Genomic DNA, 25,856 nt, shown 5'->3' with positions numbered 1-25,856 from the left:
CGCGCGATGGCTTGTATTGTGTACAGAGGAGATGTCATGCGCGCGCGCGATGGCTTGTATTGTGTACAGAGGAGATATCATGCGCGCGCGATGTCTTGTGTTGTGTACAGAGGAGATGTCATGCGCGCGCGATGGCTTGTATTGTGTACAGAGGAGATGTCATGCGCGCGCGATGTCTTGTGTTGTGTACAGAGGAGATGTCATGCGCGCGCGATGGCTTGTATTGTGTACAGAGGAGATGTCATGCGCGCGCGATGTCTTGTGTACAGAGGAGATGTCATGCGCGCGCGATGGCTTGTATTGTGTACAGAGGAGATGTCATGCGTGCGCGATGTCTTGTATTGTGTACAGAGGAGATGTCATGCGCGCGCGATGGCTTGTATTGTGTACAGAGGAGATGTCATGCGTGCGCGATGTCTTGTATTGTGTACAGAGGAGGTGTCATGCGCGCGCGATGTCTTGTATTGTGCACAGAGGAGATGTCATGCGCGCGCGATGTCTTGTATTGTGTACAGAGGAGATGTCATGCGCGCGCGATGTCTTGTATTGTGTACAGAGGAGATGTCTTGCGCGCGCGATGTCTTGTATTGTGCACAGAGGAGATGTCATGCGCGCGCGCGATGGCTTGTATTGTGTACAGAGGAGATGTCATGCGCGCGCGATGTCTTGTATTGTGTACAGAGGAGATGTCATGCGCGCGCGCGATGGCTTGTATTGTGTACAGAGGAGATGTCATGCGCGCGCGATGTCTTGTATTGTGTACAGAGGAGATGTCATGCGCGCGCGATGTCTTGTATTGTGTACAGAGGAGATGTCATGCGCGCGCGCGATGGCTTGTATTGTGTACAGAGGAGATGTCATGCGCGCGCGATGTCTTGTATTGTGCACAGAGGAGATGTCATGCGCGCGCGATGTCTTGTATTGTGCACAGAGGAGATGTCATGCGCGCGCGATGGCTTGTATTGTGCACAGAGGAGATGTCATGCGCGCGATGTCTTGTATTGTGTACAGAGGAGATGTCATGCGCGTGCGATGTCTTGTATTGTGTACAGAGGAGATGTCATGCGCGCGCGATGGCTTGTATTGTGCACAGAGGAGATGTCATGCGCGCGCGATGTCTTGTATTGTGTACAGAGGAGGTGTCATGCGCGCGCGATGTCTTGTATTGTGTACAGAGGAGATGTCATGCGCGCGCGATGGCTTGTATTGTGTACAGAGGAGATGTCATGCGCGCGCGATGGCTTGTATTGTGTACAGAGGAGATGTCATGCGCGCGCGATGTCTTGTATTGTGTACAGAGGAGGTGTCATGCGCGCGCGATGTCTTGTATTGTGCACAGAGGAGATGTCATGCGCGCGATGTCTTGTATTGTGTACAGAGGAGATGTCATGCGCGCGCGATGTCTTGTATTGTGTACAGAGGAGATGTCATGCGCGCGCGATGTCTTGTATTGTGTACAGAGGAGATGTCATGCGCGCGCAATGTCTTGTATTGTGCACAGAGGAGATGTCATGCGCGCGCGATGTCTTGTATTGTGTACAGAGGAGATGTCATGCGCGCGCGATGTCTTGTATTGTGTACAGAGGAGGTGTCATGCGCGCGCGATGTCTTGTATTGTGTACAGAGGAGATGTCATGCGCGCGCAATGTCTTGTATTGTGCACAGAGATGTCATGCGCGCGCGATGTCTTGTATTGTGCACAGAGGAGATGTCATGCGCGCGCGATGTCTTGTATTGTGCACAGAGGAGATGTCATGCGCGCGCGATGTCTTGTATTGTGCACAGAGGAGATGTCATGCGCGCGCGATGTCTTGTATTGTGTACAGAGGAGATGTCATGCGCGCGCGATGTCTTGTATTGTGTACAGAGGAGGTGTCATGCGCGCGCGATGTCTTGTATTGTGCACAGAGGAGATGTCATGCGCGCGCGATGGCTTGTATTGTGTACAGAGGAGATGTCATGCGCGCGCGATGGCTTGTATTGTGTACAGAGGAGATGTCATGCGCGCGCGATGTCTTGTGTTGTGTACAGAGGAGATGTCATGCGCGCGCGATGTCTTGTGTTGTGTACAGAGGAGATGTCATGCGCGCGCGATGGCTTGTATTGTGTACAGAGGAGATGTCATGCGCGCGCGCGATGGCTTGTATTGTGTACAGAGGAGATATCATGCGCGCGCGATGTCTTGTGTTGTGTACAGAGGAGATGTCATGCGCGCGCGATGGCTTGTATTGTGTACAGAGGAGATGTCATGCGCGCGCGATGTCTTGTGTTGTGTACAGAGGAGATGTCATGCGCGCGCGATGGCTTGTATTGTGTACAGAGGAGATGTCATGCGCGCGCGATGTCTTGTGTACAGAGGAGATGTCATGCGCGCGCGATGGCTTGTATTGTGTACAGAGGAGATGTCATGCGTGCGCGATGTCTTGTATTGTGTACAGAGGAGATGTCATGCGCGCGCGATGGCTTGTATTGTGTACAGAGGAGATGTCATGCGTGCGCGATGTCTTGTATTGTGTACAGAGGAGGTGTCATGCGCGCGCGATGTCTTGTATTGTGCACAGAGGAGATGTCATGCGCGCGCGATGTCTTGTATTGTGTACAGAGGAGATGTCATGCGCGCGCGATGTCTTGTATTGTGTACAGAGGAGATGTCTTGCGCGCGCGATGTCTTGTATTGTGCACAGAGGAGATGTCATGCGCGCGCGCGATGGCTTGTATTGTGTACAGAGGAGATGTCATGCGCGCGCGATGTCTTGTATTGTGTACAGAGGAGATGTCATGCGCGCGCGCGATGGCTTGTATTGTGTACAGAGGAGATGTCATGCGCGCGCGATGTCTTGTATTGTGTACAGAGGAGATGTCATGCGCGCGCGATGTCTTGTATTGTGTACAGAGGAGATGTCATGCGCGCGCGCGATGGCTTGTATTGTGTACAGAGGAGATGTCATGCGCGCGCGATGTCTTGTATTGTGCACAGAGGAGATGTCATGCGCGCGCGATGTCTTGTATTGTGCACAGAGGAGATGTCATGCGCGCGCGATGGCTTGTATTGTGCACAGAGGAGATGTCATGCGCGCGATGTCTTGTATTGTGTACAGAGGAGATGTCATGCGCGTGCGATGTCTTGTATTGTGTACAGAGGAGATGTCATGCGCGCGCGATGGCTTGTATTGTGCACAGAGGAGATGTCATGCGCGCGCGATGTCTTGTATTGTGTACAGAGGAGGTGTCATGCGCGCGCGATGTCTTGTATTGTGTACAGAGGAGATGTCATGCGCGCGCGATGGCTTGTATTGTGTACAGAGGAGATGTCATGCGCGCGCGATGGCTTGTATTGTGTACAGAGGAGATGTCATGCGCGCGCGATGTCTTGTATTGTGTACAGAGGAGGTGTCATGCGCGCGCGATGTCTTGTATTGTGCACAGAGGAGATGTCATGCGCGCGATGTCTTGTATTGTGTACAGAGGAGATGTCATGCGCGCGCGATGTCTTGTATTGTGTACAGAGGAGATGTCATGCGCGCGCGATGTCTTGTATTGTGTACAGAGGAGATGTCATGCGCGCGCAATGTCTTGTATTGTGCACAGAGGAGATGTCATGCGCGCGCGATGTCTTGTATTGTGTACAGAGGAGATGTCATGCGCGCGCGATGTCTTGTATTGTGTACAGAGGAGGTGTCATGCGCGCGCGATGTCTTGTATTGTGTACAGAGGAGATGTCATGCGCGCGCAATGTCTTGTATTGTGCACAGAGATGTCATGCGCGCGCGATGTCTTGTATTGTGCACAGAGGAGATGTCATGCGCGCGCGATGTCTTGTATTGTGCACAGAGGAGATGTCATGCGCGCGCGATGTCTTGTATTGTGCACAGAGGAGATGTCATGCGCGCGCGATGTCTTGTATTGTGTACAGAGGAGATGTCATGCGCGCGCGATGTCTTGTATTGTGTACAGAGGAGGTGTCATGCGCGCGCGATGTCTTGTATTGTGCACAGAGGAGATGTCATGCGCGCGCGATGGCTTGTATTGTGTACAGAGGAGATGTCATGCGCGCGCGATGGCTTGTATTGTGTACAGAGGAGATGTCATGCGCGCGCGATGTCTTGTATTGTGTACAGAGGAGGTGTCATGCGCGCGCGATGTCTTGTATTGTGCACAGAGATGTCATGCGCGCGCGATGTCTTGTATTGTGTACAGAGGAGATGTCATGCGCGCGCGATGGCTTGTATTGTGTACAGAGGAGATGTCATGCGCGCGCGATGTCTTGTGTACAGAGGAGGTGTCATGCGCGCGCGATGTCTTGTATTGTGCACAGAGGAGATGTCATGCGCGCGCGATGTCTTGTATTGTGCACAGAGGAGATGTCATGCGCGCGCGATGTCTTGTATTGTGTACAGAGGAGATGTCATGCGTGCGCGATGTCTTGTATTGTGTACAGAGGAGATGTCATGCGCGCGCGATGTCTTGTATTGTGTACAGAGGAGATGTCATGCGCGCGCGATGTCTTGTATTGTGTACAGAGGAGATGTCATGCGCGCGCGATGTCTTGTATTGTGTACAGAGGAGGTGTCATGCGCGCGCGATGTCTTGTATTGTGTACAGAGGAGATGTCATGCGCGCGCGATGTCTTGTATTGTGTACAGAGGAGATGTCATGCGCGCGCGATGGCTTGTATTGTGTACAGAGGAGATGTCATGCGCGCGCGATGTCTTGTATTGTGTACAGAGGAGGTGTCATGCGCGCGCGATGTCTTGTATTGTGTACAGAGGAGATGTCATGCGCGCGCGATGTCTTGTATTGTGCACAGAGGAGATGTCATGCGCGCGCGATGGCTTGTATTGTGCACAGAGGAGATGTCATGCGCGCGCGATGTCTTGTATTGTGTACAGAGGAGATGTCATGCGCGCGCGATGGCTTGTATTGTGCACAGAGGAGATGTCATGCGCGCGCGATGTCTTGTATTGTGTACAGAGGAGGTGTCATGCGCGCGCGATGTCTTGTATTGTGTACAGAGGAGATGTCATGCGCGCGCGATGTCTTGTATTGTGTACAGAGGAGATGTCATGCGCGCGCGATGTCTTGTATTGTGTACAGAGGAGATGTCATGCGCGCGCGATGTCTTGTATTGTGTACAGAGGAGATGTCATGCGCGCGCGATGTCTTGTATTGTGTACAGAGGAGATGTCATGCGCGCGCGATGTCTTGTATTGTGTACAGAGGAGGTGTCATGCGCGCGCGATGTCTTGTATTGTGTACAGAGGAGATGTCATGCGCGCGCGATGTCTTGTATTGTGTACAGAGGAGATGTCATGCGCGCGCGATGGCTTGTATTGTGTACAGAGGAGATGTCATGCGCGCGCGATGTCTTGTATTGTGTACAGAGGAGATGTCATGCGCGCGCGATGTCTTGTATTGTGCACAGAGATGTCATGCGCGCGCGATGTCTTGTATTGTGCACAGAGGAGATGTCATGCGCGCGCGATGTCTTGTATTGTGCACAGAGGAGATGTCATGCGCGCGCGATGTCTTGTATTGTGCACAGAGGAGATGTCATGCGCGCGCGATGTCTTGTATTGTGTACAGAGGAGATGTCATGCGCACGCGATGTCTTGTATTGTGCACAGAGGAGATGTCATGCGCGCGCGATGTCTTGTATTGTGCACAGAGGAGATGTCATGCGCGCGCGATGCCTTGTATTGTGCACAGAGGAGATGTCATGCGCGCCGATGGCTTGTATTGTGTACAGAGGAGATGTCATGCGCGCGATGTCTTGTATTGTGCACAGAGGAGATGTCATGCGCGCGCGATGTCTTGTATTGTGTACAGAGGAGATGTCATGCGCGCGCGATGTCTTGTATTGTGCACAGAGGAGATGTCATGCGCGCGCGATGTCTTGTATTGTGTACAGAGGAGGTGTCATGCGCGCGCGATGTCTTGTATTGTGCACAGAGATGTCATGCGCGCGCGATGTCTTGTATTGTGTACAGAGGAGATGTCATGCGCTCGCGATGTCTTGTATTGTGTACAGAGGAGGTGTCATGCGCGCGCGATGTCTTGTATTGTGCACAGAGGAGATGTCATGCGCGCGCGATGTCTTGTATTGTGTACAGAGGAGATGTCATGCGCTCGCGATGTCTTGTATTGTGTACAGAGGAGATGTCATGCGCGCGCGATGTCTTGTATTGTGTACAGAGGAGATGTCATGCGCGCGCAATGTCTTGTATTGTGTACAGAGGAGGTGTCATGCGCGCGCGATGTCTTGTATTGTGCACAGAGGAGATGTCATGCGCGCGCGATGTCTTGTATTGTGTACAGAGGAGATGTCATGCGCGCGCGATGTCTTGTATTGTGTACAGAGGAGATGTCATGCGCGCGCGATGTCTTGTATTGTGTACAGAGGAGATGTCATGCGCGCGCAATGTCTTGTATTGTGTACAGAGGAGATGTCATGCGCGCGCGATGTCTTGTATTGTGTACAGAGGAGATGTCATGCGCGCGCGATGGCTTGTATTGTGTACAGAGGAGATGTCATGCGCGCGCGATGTTTTGTATTGTGTACAGAGGAGATGTCATGCGCGCGCGATGTTTTGTATTGTGTACAGAGGAGATGTCATGCGCGCGCGATGTCTTGTATTGTGTACAGAGGAGATGTCATGCGCGCGCAATGTCTTGTATTGTGTACAGAGGAGATGTCATGCGCGCGCAATGTCTTGTATTGTGTACAGAGGAGATGTCATGCGCGCACAATGTCTTGTATTGTGTACAGAGGAGATGTCATGCGCGCGCGATGGCTTGTATTGTGTACAGAGGAGATGTCATGCGCGCGCGATGTTTTGTATTGTGTACAGAGGAGATGTCATGCGCGCGCGATGTTTTGTATTGTGTACAGAGGAGATGTCATGCGCGCGCGATGTCTTGTATTGTGTACAGAGGAGATGTCATGCGCGCGCGATGTTTTGTATTGTGTACAGAGGAGGTGTCATGCGCGCGCGATGTCTTGTGTTGTGTACAGAGGAGATGTCATGCGCGCGCGATGTCTTGTATTGTGTACAGAGGAGATGTCATGCGCGCGCGATGTTTTGTATTGTGTACAGAGGAGGTGTCATGCGCGCGCGATGTCTTGTATTGTGTACAGAGGAGATGTCATGCGCGCGCGATGTCTTGTATTGTGTACAGAGGAGATGTCATGCGCGCGCGATGTTTTGTATTGTGTACAGAGGAGGTGTCATGCGCGCGCGATGTCTTGTGTTGTGTACAGAGGAGATGTCATGCGCGCGCGATGTCTTGTATTGTGTACAGAGGAGATGTCGTGCGCGCGCGCGATGGCTTGTATTGTGTACAGAGGAGATGTCATGCGCGCGCGATGGCTTGTATTGTGCACAGAGGACATGTCATGCGCGCGCGATGTCTTGTATTGTGTACAGAGGAGATGTCATGCGCGCGCGATGTCTTGTACTGTGTACAGAGGAGATGTCATGCGCGCGCGATGTCTTGTATTGTGCACAGAGGAGATGTCATGCGCGCGATGTCTTGTATTGTGTACAGAGGAGATGTCATGCGCGCGCGATGTTTTGTATTGTGTACAGAGGAGGTGTCATGCGCGCGCGATGTCTTGTGTTGTGTACAGAGGAGGTGTCATGCGCGCGCGATGTCTTGTATTGTGTACAGAGGAGATGTCATGCGCGCGCGATGTTTTGTATTGTGTACAGAGGAGGTGTCATGCGCGCGCGATGTCTTGTATTGTGTACAGAGGAGATGTCATGCGCGCGCGATGTTTTGTATTGTGTACAGAGGAGGTGTCATGCGCGCGCGATGTCTTGTGTTGTTTACAGAGGAGATGTCATGCGCGCACGATGTCTTGTATTGTGTACAGAGGAGATGTCATGCGCGCGCGATGTTTTGTATTGTGTACAGAGGAGGTGTCATGCGCGCGCGATGTCTTGTATTGTGTACAGAGGAGATGTCATGCGTGCGCGATGGCTTGTATTGTGTACAGAGGAGATGTCATGCGCGCGCGCGATGGCTTGTATTGTGTACAGAGGAGATGTCATGCGCGCGCGATGGCTTGTATTGTGCACAGAGGAGATGTCATGCGCGCGCGATGTCTTGTATTGTGTACAGAGGAGGTGTCATGCGCGTGCGCGATGTCTTGTGTTGTGTACAGAGGAGATGTCATGCGCGCGCGCGATGGCTTGTATTGTGTACAGAGGAGATGTCATGCGCGCGCGATGGCTTGTATTGTGTACAGAGGAGATGTCATGCGCGCGCGATGGCTTGTATTGTGCACAGAGGAGATGTCATGCGCGCGCGATGTCTTGTGTTGTGTACAGAGGAGGTGTCATGCGCGCGCGCGATGTCTTGTGTTGTGTACAGAGGAGATGTCATGCGCTATGGCGTTATTTTTTAGTCAAAAGTTATGAGCGTGTAAGACATGCTCACGAGCACATTATGTTATTTCACACGCGCAAAAATGAACCTTCAGCTGGCATGATAAAAGTACTTGCGCACAAATTCAACAACCGAGAGGTGTACAGGTAGCTGCGAGCGAGCGCCTGGCATACTCTCATAGGTTAACTCTGCTTGTACAGTGGAATCCTGCTCGCGCGCAGCGGGCTTCTGCTCGCGGAGTGCTGATTTGATCGCGCAGTGGATTTCTGCTCGCTCAGCTGATTTCTGCTCCCTCGAGTCTACATGACTTTTGACAATTTGGGGGCGGAACCAAGGAGGGCACTGACCCTCTTATGATTGGTCACTTTCATCGTAATCGCAACCACAGGGACATCTTTGTACCTTGATTGACAGCTCTCATTACAGGAAGCACGGAGTCAAAGTATCTGACGGAGTTTTTTTTTTTAAATGAATTTAAACTGTATATAAAATACTTAAAAACTTTGAAAGGTCCTAAAGCACAAAAAATATATGATACCCTAAAACACTTCCCAACTAAGATAAATGGATGAACAAAGACTGAATTCTCCCCTTATGTCATGTTATATTATAATTCCTTACCGTTTATTTATTAAAATGTTTATTTTGCTTACAAATATCCTTATTTTTGTACTAAGACTACATTTATATTCTTGTTGTATTAAGAGCTGCTCCCTCTGACAATATTGTCCTTGTATCCTATTCTAAAGAAAAGGAAGTTATGCAGCCATGTTTGTCTGTAAATCTTGATATTTCAATAAAAATAAAAATAAACTCCGTCAGATACTTTGACTCCGTGCTTCCTGTAATGAGAGCTGTCAATCAAAGTACAAAGATGTCCCTGTGGTTGTGATTACGATGAAAGTGACCAATCATAAGAGGGTCAGTGCCCTCCTTGGTTCCGCCCCCAAATTGTCAAAAGTCATGTAGACTCGAGGGAGCAGAAATCAGCTGAGCGAGCATAAATCCACTGCGCGAGCAAAACAGCACTCCGCGAGCAGAAGCCCGCTGCGCGCGAGCAGGATTCCACTGTACAAGCAGAGTTAACCTATGAGAGTATGACAGGCGCTCGCTCGCAGCTACCTGTACACCTCTCGGTTGTTGAATTTGTGCGCGAGTACTTTTATCATGCCAGCTGAAGGTTCATTTTTGCGCGTGTGAAATAACATAATGTGCTCGTGAGCATGTCTTACACGCTCATAACTTTTGACTAAAAAATAACGCCATAATGCGCGCGCGATGTCTTGTATTGTGTACAGAGGAGATGTCATGCGCGCGCGATGTCTTGTGTTGTGCACAGAGGAGATGTCATGCGCGCGCGATGTCTTGTGTTGTGTACAGAGGAGGTGTCATGCGCGCGCGCGATGTCTTGTGTTGTGTACAGAGGAGATGTCATGCGCGCGTGCGATGTCTTGTATTGTGTACAGAGGAGATGTCATGCGCGCGCGATGGCTTGTATTGTGTACAGAGGAGATGTCATGCTCGCGCGATGTCTTGTATTGTGTACAGAGGAGATGTCATGCGCGCGCGATGGCTTGTATTGTGTACAGAGGAGATGTCATGCGCGCGCGCGATGGCTTGTATTGTGTACAGAGGAGATGTCATGCGCGCGCGATGGCTTGTATTGTGCACAGAGTAGATGTCATGCGTGCGCGATGTCTTGTATTGTGTACAGAGGAGATGTCATGCGCGCGCGATGGCTTGTGTTGTGTACAGAGGAGATGTCATGCGCGCGCGATGTCTTGTATTGTGTACAGAGGAGATGTCATGCGCGCGCGATGGCTTGTATTGTGTACAGAGGAGATGTCATGCGCGCGCGATGTCTTTTATTGTGTACAGAGGAGATGTCATGCGCGCGCGATGGCTTGTATTGTGTACAGAGGAGATGTCATGCGCGCGCGATGGCTTGTGTTGTGTACAGAGGAGATGTCATGCGCGCGCGCGAAGCCGTTTCACTCGAGTATAAACAAGGTATTATCCTCTCGCGGAAGTCATTAACCGCCCGCGCCAGCATCAGTTGTGCGTTCAGTTAGTATTGTCATTGATTTGTCGCCATATTAATTTGTGTGATAAACTGACCTGTGTGAGTAATTCAGCACTTGTGGGTAGTTCGGTAGAATTAAATATGCTTTTTCCTTTATATCTGCGGGACTCCCGTGTGATATCTGTCTATTATTAGCACTCGCGACCTGATTCATACCACTGTAATGTTAAAAAACATGAATGTTTTCACTCATCCATTTACATTATTAGATCCATCAGCTTGACAGCAAGTCCCAAATCTTGGGTCACATGACTTGACAAAATTACACAAGTAACCGCACACCGACACGTTGCGGCTATTGAGCCTTCATCAGGGTGTGGGTAGCAAACACACTCAGAGTCCTTTAAAGCAGCAATTAGTTAGTCATGTGACAATCACCTTGTTACGCAATATAGAATAGTCAAAAATCACAATAGAGAAAAAATTATTAGATAAATAATGGACATATCTCACCAAAACATCCACAAAAAACACACACAATATAATATAACAGTGCACTAAAGTGTAACAAAACAGAATCAACAATGTACAAGTACAACATCACATAAGATATAGATGAAATATACAAATCAGAATCAACAATTTATTCTCAGTTCCAAAACTTGAATATAAAAATAAAAATATAATGATACAACTAGAAAACAACACCAATCGTGGAAACCGTAGTCAAATTGCAAAAAAGGTGTAAAAAAAAATCGAATTCCCCATTAAAACCTGCAAATTTTATTGCTTTCAATGTATATATCCTCTGTAGTAGCGGATTAACCCTATCTCCTCCTCTTTTTGACTTAGGAACATGTTCTATACCGACTATTTGCAATGTACTTGGACTACCATGATTTTTATCTCTGTAGGGCCATGGGATATTGAGGATTACGAACTCGAATGGCATTCTTATGTTCTGCTAGTCTAATCTTTAAATTTTGTAGAGTCTAATATATGAAAACAACCACATGGACACAACAACCACATGGACACTCTAAACCAGTGGTTCCCAACCTTTTTTTGTCTGAGACCCCCTTTTTCCCAATAAAATATTTTAGGGCCCCCCTTCACATTTAATGATATAATCGCTCTTGTAAGCTTGCAGCAAGGATGACAAAATATGTTGTTTTCAAACAAACAGTATGTTTACTATAACCAGATATGTTTATGCACAAATAATAGCCTATAATATTGACAATACAATAACAAAAACATCAGTAGGCCCTTTGTAATTTAAAAACGTAAGCCTAGGAGAAGCCTATATATTGGCCCTATTTGAAATGCAAAACCAAAAATATTCCCACTGGTGTGTAGGTAAAAAAAGAAAGAATATAGGCTATTACTAAATGAAAAACGCATGGGACTCTCAGCCACAGCCGTTCGTTGCTCTGGTTGGTTGTAGCGCTGTCCTATTGCGTGCAGAGAGAATTTTAAAGACAACTGTTTATCCCGCCCCTCGGATTGAGGTATGCCAATTGTGAGTTCCCAGACCTAACATCTTGATAGGTCTGGCTTGCCAGGCTAGTACGCTTGTAATCTTTAATGAAATACGTTACCCTTCCCTCCCCTCCCCCCTCAATACGACTTCTCTTTTCTTCCGGTCAAAAACTATTACTAGAGGGCGTGGCTATTGTGGCTCATCTTGGTTCGCGGGAGGCTGATATAAATATGGGGTGATTCCTTCCGGAAAATTTGGCTGCTCGTTCTCGTTCTCATCGTCGGGTTCCTCAATTAAAAATGCTTCATGGGAGGGTAATGGTGGTGAGTCCAGTGGTGGGAAATCCTCCACAACTAACTGTAAACTGGCTTTCAAATCTGCCTCCATTTTATTAGCAACGCCAAACCTCCAACGATCCAAACAATTTCCAAAGGACGAAATAAAGCCCCGCCCTACATTTTTTTTAATTTCAGAAGCCGTTTCACTCGGATATACGTCACAATAAGGAAAAAAGGACAATCTCAACTTCCGTTTCATGACGACTTTAAGCTGGCTATGATTAAACCGCTTGTTAAAAAAACACAACTTGATCCTACAGAATTAGTCAATTACAGGCCGATCTCAAATCTGCCTTTTCTGTCAAAGATACTAGAAAAGGCAGTATCCTCACAACTATGTTCCTTTTTAGAAAGAAATGGTATCTGGGAGGATTTCCAGTCAGGATTTAGACCGCACCATAGCACTGAGACAGCTCTCATTAAAGTCACAAATGATTTGCTCTTATCCGATCGTGGTTGTATCTCTCTATTAGTGTTACTTGATCTTAGTGCTGTACAGAGGTGGAAAGAGTAATATAATATTCTACTCAAGTAAAAGTACTATTACTTCAATAAAGTTTTACTTCAGTACAAGTAAAAGTACCGGTCTAAAAATCTACTCAGGTAAAAGTAAAAAGTAGCTCATATAAAATCTATTGTATTATACTGTAAATTAAATTTTTTCTATATCCAAAGTATTTCCGTACTGGCCAGGGCTTCGTGTGTGTGTGTGTGTGTGTGTGTGTGTGAAGAATTCAACAGCCTTTAAAATATTTTTTTTTTCTCAGTAACGGATATGATTTAAAATGTAGCCAATTACAATACTACAAACAAAAGGCGTACCACAAGGCTCAGTACTAGGACCGCTGTGTAGTGAACTAGCTCTATGAAATATTAATAATCAATAATAACTTGTTATGATTAATTATGAATATTTGGGTCAGTTAATTGGATTAACTTGATGCGGCTACATTAATATTACAATCAATTAATTGATTCGTCCAACGAACTCTTTTGGTTATTCATTTATTCTAAGAAAAAGGTATCTTCCATTGCCACAGAAAAATAATTATTTCTTAGCATGTACAGCGCTTAGAGCATGTAACAAGATCAAGATCGTATAAGAGACATGTGTTGCAAGCAGTGAAGCAGAACCAAATACATATTGTGCACAAGTTTTATTAACTAAATCACAAACATAACTAAACTAAACAAACATACATGCATACATACATAAATACGTACATAAATAAAAGGTTGAGTGATAGAATGAAACTATGGAGTTTCATAGTTTGAACTATGGAGAAGATCCATTTAAACTATGAAAAGAACCATCAGCATTTCATCTTCAAAGCATTTCATTGAATTGATACTTGCATTTTTAGTGCCGAGGTACACAGTTCTTGAAGTTGATGAAAATTGAAGTTGTTGTTGATTCTGAGAGTGTCACATGCTGAAGTTTCAATCATTTTCTTCTCCGTTGGATGAAGAAGATATGATGAACTTGCACGGTTAGTTTGACTCTGTTAATATGGCTGGAGTGCAGACTGTAGCCTGCCAGCCCTGGTCCGGGGAGGACACGCTGTGAGATACGATGAACTTCTTCTGCCTTGGAAGACGTTTTGCCAAACTCCCAAGGTTGTCCTTCGTTCAGTTGTGTTTGAGAGAGAGTCCTCTCTCTCCTGCATGAGCACATGGCTGGTTGGGTCAAGGCCTGGGGCCCTGGGCCCTGCTGAGGCCACGCCAGACCGCACAGAACACGGGACAAACAGAGAAGGCCAAAGAGTTGATCGTTGCCCGTTCAGTGATGGTAAGGTTGCAGTTTTCTGGATTAAAGAAAGGCAGTCCGATTCCCTTTGGGAGCGTGAAAGGGGGAGGGGTTCCCCAGTATCAGCAGAAGCAGTGTTGCGGCCGGATGAAAAAAACTAAGAGAGTGAGGTCACTGTGGACTGTCTCTAATAAAGCTTGAGAAAGTCCCACCTCTCCGGGTTTGCCTTACCAATGAGAAGGGTGGACTTTCTGGCGGGAGTTTCCTCTGTGGGCAAGATTGATGAGTCTTTGTCCTAAGTGTGGTTAGACCTCTGCCTTACCCTTTTTCTGTTCATTAATGCTCAGATAGATATAACTTATCCACACTGCATTCCAAGAGAAAGTGATGTACATCAAAGTGTGAGTCATCAAATGAGGATTAACTAGGTAGGAGACATGATACAGGTGAGGTTACATTGACCGTTGGTTGGTTGTATAATAAAATACCATAGTATATACATAGTACACAAGACAATAAATCATTCAAACAGTTTCTGGGATGCATGTTCATTTATAGATCAGTTAGTCTATGATTAATGCAGCAAAGTCTGTATTAAAGATTGTTTCTGTCTTCCCATTGTCTCTCTCTTGCGCATGTGGCCACATTCCTCATGTCCTTTCACTTTATATTTCTCTCGGTTAATTATATTGATGTACTGAAAAATATATATATTTTCTTTCATGTCAGACCTGATGGAAGTGAAGGAGGAGAGTGAAGACCTGATGGAAGTGAAGGAGGAGAGTGAAGACCTGATGGAAGTGGAGGAGGAGAGAGAAGAACTGAGTGAAGTGAAGGAGGAGAGTGAAGAACTGAGTGAAGTGAAGGAGGAGAGAGAAGAACTGAGTGAAGTGAAGGAGGAGAGTGAAGAACTGAGTGAAGTGAAGGAGGAGAGAGAAGAACTGAGTGAAGTGGAGGAGGAGAGTGAAGAACTGAGTGAAGTGAAGGAGGAGAGTGAAGAACTGAGTGAAGTGAAGGAGGAACATCATGTCCAACCTGGAGGAAAACCTTTCAGTCGCTCAAAGACTAAAAATACATTTTTAAAGAAAAGAAGAGCCAAGAAATCTTTCACCTGCACTCAGTGTGGAAAGAGTTTCACATGCAAATCTAGTCTTGAGATTCACATCAGAGTTCATACTGGAGAGAAGCCATTCATGTGTAATCAGTGTGGGAAGAGATTCGCACGAATAACAAATCGTAATCAACACATGAGGATCCACACCGGAGAGAAGCAGTTCACATGTGATCAATGGGGCAGAACTTCTGTGTGTGGAAAGAGTTTTTCAGTGCTGCCATATTTACACGCACATCAGAAAATTCATACTGGTGTGAGAGAGTACATGTGCTTCGAGTGTGAGAAGACTTTTATTTCAGAGAGAAATTTAAAACTGCACCAGAGAATTCACACTGGAGAAAAACCTTACAAGTGTTCACACTGTGACAAGAGATTCAGTCAGTCATCACATCTGAAAACACATGAAAGGATCCACACTGGCGAAAAACCTTACAAGTGTTCACACTGCAACAAGAGATTCAGTCTGGTGGAATATCTGAAAAGACATGAGAGGATTCACACTGGAGAACAACCTTACAAGTGTTCACACTGCGACAAGAGGTTCCGTCTGTCATCATCTCTGAAAACACACGAGAGGATCCACACTGGAGAACAACCTTACAAGTGTTCACACTGTGACAAGAGATTCAGTGCGTCATCATCTCTGAAAACACATGAGATGATCCACACTGGAGAACAACCTTACAAGTGTTCACACTGTGACAAGAGATACAGTGCGTCATCATCTCTGAAAACACATGAGATGATCCACACTGGAGAACAACCTTACAAGTGTTCACACTGCGACAAGAGATTCCGTCTGTCAGCAAATCTGAAAACACATGAAAGGATCCACACTGGAGAAAAACCTTACAAGTGTTCACACTGCGACAAGAGATTCAGTCTGTTGGAATATCTGAAAAGACATGAGAGGATCCACACTGGAGAACAACCTTACAAGTGTTCACACTGTTACAAGAGATTCAGTCTGTCAGCAAATCTGAAAAAACATGAAAGGATCCACACTGGAGAACAACCTTACAAGTGTTCACACTGTTACAAGAGATTCAGTCAGTCATCATCTCTGAAAAAACATGAAAGGATCCACACTGGAGAACAACATTATAAGTGTTCACACTGCGACAAGAGATTCAGTCAGTCATCAACTCTGAAAACACATGAGATGATCCACACTGGAGAGAAACCTTACAAGTGTTCACACTGTGATAAGAGATTCTGTCTGTCATCATCTCTGAAAAAACATGAGAGGATCCACACTGGAGAGAAACCTTATAAGTGTTCACACTGTGACGAGAGATTCAGTCTGTCATCTAAACTGAAAACACATGAAAGGATCCACACTGGAGAAAAACCTTACAAGTGTTCACACTGTGACAAGAGATTCAGTCAGTCATCAACTCTGAAAACACATGAGATGATCCACACTGGAGAACAACCTTACAAGTGTTCACACTGTGACAAGCGATTCAGTCTGTCATCATCTCTGAAAACACATGAGATGATCCACACTGGAGAACAACCTTACAAGTGTTCACACTGTGACAAGAGATTCAGTCTGTCAGCAAATCTGAAAAGACATGAGAGGATCCACAGCAGAGAGAAGCCGCACACGTGTGTTCAGTGCAGGTCCAGTTTCTATTTTAAAAGTCGCCTGAAGCTACACATGAAGATCCATGCAGTTGAGAAAGCACTTAAACACAGTCTGAGATCACGGTAAGTAGTTTATTTTCATGTGCTGAGCAACAAAGTCTCTTCTGTGTAAGTTATCCACACATCACCCTATAGCCAAATCTCTCCTCTCCACCTATAGCCGGTGTGTGGTTAGCACAGGACACTTTGTTGATTGATATCTATAACTTGTGTTCAAGCAACAGGAATGTCCATTTTGTCAGTTCAGATCAATGCAAAAAAACACATTCGCTCTGACAGTAGGTGGCGCTCATGTAAAGCAGAAATACAGCACTATACAGGGGTCTGATTTTGTCAGATTTTGGTCAGCCGATGGTCAGCCGTCCTTTTTTTCCTGGCACACGGCAAACGAAAGCAGAATGAAACCACTCTACTCGTTTGAGCTGTGCGGCGAAAACAGTTTAACGCAACAACATTACTACACAGCGCCGGCAGATTCATGCTACTGCTAACCCGGACATCGAGGTCACTTCAGTGATTTGGGAAAAGCTTGTAAAAGTCCTGGCAGAAAGTGATGCATGATGTAGTGTAACGACAATTTTTTTTCCGAAGTGTTGACAACTTGGTTGTACCAGTTTGCAACAATTATTAGTTAGCACTAAGTTGTCAACACTTAGGAAAAAATAATAATTCGTCGTTACGCTACATCCTTATGCATCGCTTTCTACCAGGACTTTTTTAACAGATCTGATGCCATCACTGGGCTGATTAAGAATTGAATTTAGGCTGGTATATTTAACAGTGAGTTCATTTCATTCAGGTGTGAGGATGGTGGATCAGGAAAGACAGGGGAATGCAACAGGTAGGTCTAACATTAGGTGGACTTGTAGGGCAGCCACTTGGTACCAACAGATTCATCTCTTAATATTATTAATATGGAAAAAGTAATATGGAAAATCTATTCCAAAATGTTTGTTTGACAATATGTCTTAGTGGAGAAGAACACGGGCAAGGAGAAAAAGAGACAGACATGAGGTCGGCGATGGCACAAGTATAGTGGAGACCAGTGATCCAGTGACATCAGGTAGGAGTTCTATTGGTTAGACCACACAAAACTAAATATCCAGTATGGTTTGAAGTTCTGCTGACCAACCTATTCACTGTGTCCTTTTTGGGTAAAAATCGTGCAGACAGAGATGGAAAGCCACTCACCATTGAGGAGGAATTGGAGGAGAATGTGGAAAAGAGAGGTGAAGATGAGGTTTACATTTAGTCATATAGCAGACGCTTTTATCCAAAGCGACTTACAACTGAGGACTGAAGCAAGCGAGTCATTGTGAAGAGGCAAAAAACTACGCAATAAGTGCTCAAAATACAAAGTTCAGGCATTGCTCAGAGTAGGTGGAAGAGAATGAGGAGGTGGAAGAGAATGAGTAGGTGGTGGAAGAGAATGAGTAGGTGGTGGAAGAGAATGAGTAGGTGGTGGAAGAGAATGAGTAGGTGGTGGAAGAGAATGAGTAGGTGGTGGAAGAGAATGAGTAGGTGGTGGAAGAGAATGAGTAGGTGGTGGAAGAGAATGAGTAGGTGGTGGAAGAGAATGAGTAGGTGGAAGAGAAGAGAATGAGTAGGTGGAAGAGAAGAGAATGAGTAGGTGGAAGAGAAGAGAATGAGTAGCTGGAAGAGAATGAGTAGGTGGAAGAGAATGAGGAGGTGGAAGAGAATGAGGAGGTGGTGGAAGAGAATGAGGAGGTGGTGGAAGAGAATGAGGAGGTGGTGGAAGAGAATGAGTAGGTGGTTGAAGAGAATGAGAAGGTGGTGGAAGAGAATGAGTAGGTGGTGGAAGAGAATGAGTAGGTGGTGGAAGAGAATGAGTAGGTGGTGGAAGAGAATAGGTAGGTGGTGGAAGAGAATGACTAGGTGGTGGAAGAAAATGAGTAGGTGGTGGAAGAGAATGAGTAGCTGGAAGAGAATGAGTAGGTGGAAGAGAATGAGTAGGTGGAAGAGAATGAGTAGGTGGAAGAGAATGAGTAGGTGGAAGAGAATGAGTAGGTGGAAGAGAATGAGTAGGTGGAAGAAAAGAGAATGAGTAGCTGGAAGAAAAGAGAATGAGTAGGTGGAAGAGAATGAGTAGCTGGAAGAGAATGAGTAGGTGGAAGAGAATGAGTAGGTGGAAGAGAATGAGTAGGTGGAAGAGAATGAGTAGGTGGAAGAGAATGAGTAGCTGGAAGAGAATGAGGAACAGAGAGGTGAAGAGGAGAGGGCTGAGACAAGGCCTTACTCAGAAGATCCATCTGACTGGCCACCACCACACCAGATTGGGGACTCATTTAGGCAGTGTATGGTTGAGAATGGCCCACAGAAATGTCCTGATGGGCCGTATCCAAGATCAGACAAGAGTAGACAGTGTTTTTCAAAGCATACTGTTTTCGTTCAATGTCCAATGGAGAAAAAGTGCAGTGGGATTGGTTACTGTACTCCAAAAGCAAAATAAATTATCCAAAATAAAGTGTATTGTTTTGCGTCTAAGCTTTTTGGTGTAGCCAGAGTTGTTGACACACGCTTTGTGGTGGGGTACAATATCTTCCAGTGTCTTTCAAAAAAACGTGAAACCAGTGGTGATCACATAAATGCTTATCTGTTGTAGAAAGAATTAGCATCATGCTTACGCCTTGCTAAAACTATTAACAGAATATTGCAAAGAGACATAGATGCTGAAAAGGCACACTGGAGAAGTGTTAACGAGAGTGATAGACTGCATACCCTTCCTTGCAGAAAGGAACTTGCCACTGAGGGGGAAGATTGCTAAGTTAGGAGATCCTAAAAATAGAAAATTTCCTGGGTGTCCTTGATTTCATAGCACAATATGATGTCATACTAGCAGAGCATCTTAGAAAGGTAGCCTCTAAAGAAACCACAGGAGATTTTTCCTGGTGCACTCAAAATTAATTTTTAGATTCAATATCTGAATGTGTAGTTGGTCAAACTTGTGCCCAGGTCAAAGCCTCCAAGTACTTTGCAGTGGAGTTGGATTGCACACCTGACACTTTAAAGAAGGAGCTGGCCTCCGTAATAACCCGGTATGTTCAGAGGACAACAAGAATGCCACCATCAATGAGTCTTTTGTTGGCTTCACAGTCGTGAAGGACTAGGGCTGGGGCGGTATGGATTGTTTCTAACCGCGGTTGAAAACCAAGATATTCCCACAGTTTAGCGGTAAACCGCTTTAAATACAAAGAAAAAAATACGCTTTAAATACCCCCCCCCCCCCCCAACCCAACAGACTTTCGCGCACACACCAGAAGTCGTTTTTGCTAGACAGACTTTGTTTAATAGTGTCACATACATCTGAAAAAGAATTTGAAAGTCAAATTTTCATCAAGCAGTAATTAGGCATGAACCAATCACTGATTTTCTTAAGAATATTCTCAGATATATTTGCATTGAATTAATCATTTTCAGGAGAATACATTATGATGTTCACATTGGAAATGAAAGATGAACACCTTTTCCAACATGTCTTAATTACAAAAATTATATTCCTTATGTTTACGTAATATGATGTTATTTTTCTATAATGTTATTTTTCATTTAATCTATGTCGATTATATGAAAAGTGAACAGCATGAGTAAGATAGGATCATAAGATGGGTCAGACATGATTTTGACCACTTTAAGTTTTTTTTTTGTAGAAAGCCTTTCTTTAAATTAAATTTCGTATTGTATAAATTGTATCTTAATTTTAATCACTGTTTCATTAACTAATTGCCTGGAATTAATAAATAAGCAAATATAGCAGACATATAATCAGGAGGACGTGGAAGCGCCGGTGTGATCTCTTGCACGGGAACTGGAGCTCGTCTTATAAATGAACCGAAACTCGGCGTATAGTCTAGGCCTAGTCTAGGTCACAGACATGAGAAATAAATAGAAAGCTTAAAATGTCTACTTTTAGTAGAGGGGCAGCAGTGGCTCAGTGGTTCATGTAGGTTGTCTACAAACCGAAAGGTTGGTGGTTCGATCCCCGGTTCCATCTGACCAAGTGTCGAGGTGTCTATGAGCAAAACACCTAACCCTGGCTGCTCCCGACGAGCTGGATGGCGCCTTGCATGGCTCACACCACTGTTGGTGTATGAATGAGTGAGTGAATGGGTGAATGTGAGGCAACATGTAAAGCGCTTTGGTGGCCATTGGGTCTGTGAAAGCGCTATATAAATACAGTACATTTTATTTTAGGCTACAGTAGCTTAGTCAGGTAAGGTCAGGTTTGCCGATGTGCGTTATATGCTATTTATTTATTTATTTTTATCCCTGTGCGCCGATCTGAGACTGAGTTCACTGCTGATATTCTGGGGATACAACATAGCCAATAGGCTATGGGACTTTAGCCTTTAAATATCTTTGCTGCATTTGTTCAGTCTCCTTTCTAGAACAGCCAAGAGCTTGCGAGGCGCTGCTGCCGCGAGGCTAGAATCGCTCATAGACCTTAAAACAGTCAGTTCGAAATTGATCAAAAAACGCTGGTGCGGACAGATGATGAGTTTTGTGATGCGGTTGCGGATGAAATAATAATAGCCCATCCGCGCATCCCTAATACAAATGTAATGTTATTATGTGTCATGGAACATTGTGCTCCCCAACTTGCGAAAGATCGGATTTGCTCCATCTTTTGATAAGTTTTCTTTAGAAAACCTTGAATGTAAGACACAATATCATTAGACATAATCCATGTCATTAGAATCAATGAATCCATGTCATTAGACACAACGTGCACAAATGGGCAGACCAATGGGTTTTTTTTGCGGTGATTACGGTGACAAGCTCAGACCCGCGGTTGGAGTCACGTGAGCCGGTATTCCGGTAACCGTCCCAGCCCTATGAAGGACACAACTGGTAAGGGCCTCACAGAAACACTGACTGGGGTGCTGGATAACCTGGGGTTGGAGTTGGCTAACTGTAGGGGCAGAGCTATGACAATGGCTCAAATATAGGGGTATACTCAAGGGTGTGCAAGCATTGGTGCAGCAGAAGTGTACAGAGTAGAGGTCTGCTACCCGACCCGAGCTCGACAGGTCCCGAAAAAATACGGGTTATACAGTTTTGTAAATATTGTTTTGTAAAATGATATATGAATCATTTTTATTTGATCATAGCCTATACCATGTTACAAAACTGTTTTGCGCACCTGTGAGCGCTATTTCAGACACAACACTGCAATGCTGTTCTCTTCCTTCATAACTCATGATTTCCATTACACGAGAGTAGATGTTAATACTTCATGCTGATTTGTAGTCGGCTTTCGCCAAGATAAGCACCAACTAAGATGTAGCTTTACAGTAACCTATGCTTCTCCATCCATTTACGCTTCTTTCCATCTGGTGATGTAAATCTCCTTCTGTCTAGTGTTAACACGCGTCAGCACACACAACGGCTGCAACCACAGTGCGGTTCCCCCATAACAACCCTCTGGATTGAGCGGAGTAGGGAACATCTCTAGGGTCTTCAAGTGGGCACCTTCCGTCCTCAGTGTTTCGTCGACTAGCCCACGACACCTCAAGAGGGCTCGACAGTGACTCTGGCGTCCCAGAGTCACCCCCCTCCGTCCCCCACTCAACTCAGCCCAGGTTACTGACCTCTACTTCCCTCTTGCTGCTGAGACCTAACCACAATCTCACAATCTCTCCGCAACCCAACCATACGCGCCAACCCGTTTGACTAAGGCTGTCGAGCCCCACTGGTGCGTTAATATGCAGTTTCAGTGGCAACGGTTCCGTATGGCATACCACCTACCGCAAAACACAATATCTGCCCAACCACCCGTCATTCACGCAATATACACAGGAACGTAATGACTGTAAATACTACACAACCTCTACAAATAAACCAACAGTGCTGCTGAGACCTAACCACAATCTCACAATCTCTCCGCAACCCAACCATACGCGCCAACCCGTTTGACTAAGATTGTCGAGCCCCACTGGTGCGTTAATATGCAGTTTCAGTGGCAACGGTTCCGTATGGCATACCACCTACCGCAAAACACAATATCTGCCCAACTTCCCGTCATTCACGCAATATACACAGGAACGTAATGACTGTAAATACTATACAACCTATACAAATAAACCAACACCCTTCAAGTTTTCAAGAATTCTACGAAACCGTAGCATGGCGGCCTGTACACAGCCAGCTAGAATATTTCCGTCTCAACCACAGCCAGTTGCTGCTCCTTTCTGCTGCTTCAGATAAGTTCTTTACTGTACGACGCAACTCTTGGCCACTGAATCCGACGTCTCTGAGGAACCGGGTTGTAGAGTGTGCCACAAAACCTCGACAACCCACTTCCACTGGATAAACCTGGACTCTCCATCCTCGCTGTTCTGCTTCAGTGGCCAGATGAGCATACCGCAATTTCTTCCTCTCATATGCCTCATCTACCGCATCCTCCCATGGCACTGTTAACTCTATCAGTTGAACAATGCGTGCTGATCCAGAACACAAAACAATATCTAGTCGTAGGTTAGTGGTGGCAATCTCAGGTGGAAAAATAAGCCGTTGATCAAGATCAGCCAGCATCTTCCAGTCCCTAGCAGCTTCCAGTTGTCCTGGGCGAGAATTGGTGTTAGCACCTTTTCTTGGTGGTTGCTCGCCTGGGCGGAGGAATATTGAGAAGTACTAGTACTCAGTACTAGTACTGAGAAGGATCTATTTGTGTAAATAGTTGTGCAACTGCGCAAACTTTGTTTTGAAGTTTAATGTTTGGGTTCCAGGGGAATTTGTGACTGTTTCACCTGTTCAACCACATCAAAGTTTCGTAATTAGCAAGTCCGTGCCTTTTCTCTTTTCTTGTGTGCTGCTGAGGGGGCCGCTGTGCCTTGGTGAAACGATGTTTGTACATGTAGCCTATTTTTAATTCTAGTTGTAAGAAATCATAAAATACAGCGTATTGCACAAAAAAATGGTATTTACTGTGAGAAACCTCGGGTTCGGGCTTAAAATTTAACCGTAATGTTCGGGTCGGGTTAAATGATTTTGGGTACGGGCCGGGTTTGGGCTAAAGTTTGAAGCCTGTGCAGACCTCTAGTCCAGAAGCACTATTTATCCCCTGCTGTAACCACAGTCTGAACCTCCTGTTATGTGATGCTGCGTCATCAAACAGTGTGTGTCCAACCTTTTTTGGCACTTTACAAAGACTGTACACCATTTTTTCGGCTTCGGTGAAGAGGTGGGATATTCTGAAATAATTTGTAGACATTACACTGAAGCCTCTGAGTGATGGCAGGTGGGCAGCAAAAATACTGTCAAAGCTGTACATTTCCAGTTAGGGGGGTTCTTGATGCTTTGGAAAAGCTTGAGGAAGTGGAAAATGATGACAGATCAGGGAAACGAGACACAGCTGGGACAAATGAACTAACGAGTAATTAACAAGACAACAGGTGAAGGATCAAATAAACCTTGAGACAGACAATCACAGAACGGGAAACGGATTGAAAGCAAACTCAAAACATAGCAAACACACTCAACGTGACGCCTTTAAATGACGATCTATCAACAAAAATAAACAATTCTGAATAAGGGACAGGTGTTCAATCAATGATTATAATGGTTAATTTCTTGCAAGAAAGGCTCACAGTCAGTCAGGAGATTTATGTTTTTGAATTTCATAAGAAAATGGAATTTGAAATCTGAGACTGTTTCATATCAATAGTAACAAAACACAAAGACTATTGTGATTTATTGGATGCGATGCGCTCTACAATGTTCCATTCATCAACTGAAAACAGGATGACTAATCGATTTTTGGGGATTTAAGAATCAATATCGGTTGGAAAAAATGAGAATCGATTAAAATCGAGAAATCAATATTTTTCTACCCAGCCCTAGTATCCATCCATTGAGTTTTATTATTATTATTGCAAGTGACTTGAGATGTTTTTTTCAGTTCATAATCAATTATCATTCATCTGCAACTTCTACAACACAACAATGTTAAAGTTCTGAGCGTCATTTCTCTAAGTTTTCTTTCTACCGCTCTGATTTTCAGGTGCTGAAGGTCAATCAGATGATCAGGAGTGTCTGAGGATTGCTCTGATCGGGAAGACAGGAAATGGGAAGAGTGCAACAGGAAACAGTATTCTGGGAAGAGATGAGTGTGACTAGTGTCGTGGAAAAAATTATAATAGACAAAGTCAATCATGTCACTAACCATAAAGTTCTGATTTTATATTATAATCAGTAAAGTTAATCATATTACTAACGTTCTGATTTCATATTTTTCTATCAGATATCATGATTTCAATATTTCTCTCATGTGATACAATCTATCATGCTTCCTACTTCTCTGTCTGAAGACGACTAAAACTTTCCATTTCTTATTCTAACAATAAAACATAATGAGACTTACTTCCTTTATTTCAGGATGTAGCCATCAGGCGTTCTTTCCACATGATCTAACCATCTAACAAATATTTGACCCAAATATAACCTTGGTCAGGTTGAAGTTTGACAATGAACTAAACGTTCTGTTCCTTGAACATATGCTGATGTCACTAACAAAGGAGGGGGGCTTGCTTTAACAAATGTGACAAATCATGTGGGTAGAGCGGGACAATGATTTTTTGCTTAGTGATGATGATTCTATTTTTGATGTGTCTGGCTTTTCCACTATAAAACCTGTTGTATTCTTTGATTAATTTTGAGACTTCTCTGAGTACTGCTCGAGAGGACTCCCAGCTGAAATAAAGAGCATCTAAAGGACATTTACTGAAGTCTGTCTGTCATTTAAGCTGCGCAGCAAAGGAGTTGTTAAGTAAAGGAAAAAACTCGAAGCTAAGATGTCGACTGTAGACGCAAGAAAGCTTGAGTAGAGTAGTTTAGCAAACTCGAAGCTAAGATGTCGACTGTAGACGCAAGAGAGCTTGAGTAGGGTAGGATTAGTAGAAAAACTCAGCGGTTGTCGATTGTAGACGCAGGGAGCTGGAGTATTACAGAGTGAGCATTTTAGGAAAAGCGGATAGTCAGATTATAGGTTAGCATTAGAAAAGAAAATTCCACTACAGTTTGGCGAACCAGCCAGGAGCCCAAGGATTGGTTCCTCCATCGGCGAAGGACGTTCCGGAAAAACGGACGACAAGATA

General features: G+C 45.2%; 2 protein-coding genes across 15 annotated transcripts in view; both read left to right on the top strand.

Moving 5' to 3' along the window:
- The window catches only part of LOC143714448 (uncharacterized), a 111,862-nt gene extending 86,986 nt beyond the window's left edge, over positions 1-24,876 (top strand). Inside the window, exon 4 of one of the 4 annotated variants that reach the window (XM_077205658.1) lies at positions 24,764-24,876. In XM_077205658.1, the coding sequence (XP_077061773.1) occupies positions 24,764-24,770 (7 nt within the window). In that variant the 3' untranslated portion in view covers positions 24,771-24,876. Of the gene's footprint in view, positions 1-14,708; positions 14,810-24,763 lie in introns of those variants that run through there. The other 3 variants (XM_077205657.1, XM_077205655.1, XM_077205654.1) reach the window with 3 other exon arrangements.
- Positions 1-25,478, top strand: part of LOC143714407 (uncharacterized) — an 85,008-nt gene extending 59,530 nt beyond the window's left edge. For 4 of the 11 annotated variants that reach the window (XM_077205532.1, XM_077205533.1, XM_077205535.1 and 1 more), the window contains 4 exons: positions 14,709-16,806; positions 17,543-17,584; positions 17,716-17,806; positions 24,764-25,478. In XM_077205532.1, the coding sequence (XP_077061647.1) occupies positions 14,709-16,806; positions 17,543-17,584; positions 17,716-17,779 (2,204 nt within the window). In that variant the 3' untranslated portion in view covers positions 17,780-17,806; positions 24,764-25,478. Of the gene's footprint in view, positions 1-14,708; positions 16,807-17,542; positions 17,585-17,715; positions 17,807-19,716; positions 19,800-24,763 lie in introns of all 11 variants that reach the window. The other 7 variants (XM_077205536.1, XM_077205538.1, XM_077205537.1 and 4 more) reach the window with 3 other exon arrangements.
- The last annotated feature ends 378 nt before the right edge of the window (positions 25,479-25,856 follow it).

The sequence above is a fragment of the Siphateles boraxobius genome, unplaced genomic scaffold, assembly GCF_051911475.1.
Source record: "Siphateles boraxobius isolate OS27281-9 unplaced genomic scaffold, OSU_SipBor_1 54, whole genome shotgun sequence".
NCBI classification, from domain to species: domain Eukaryota; kingdom Metazoa; phylum Chordata; class Actinopteri; order Cypriniformes; family Leuciscidae; genus Siphateles; species Siphateles boraxobius.
This window is presented reverse-complemented; position numbering and strand designations above follow the sequence as displayed.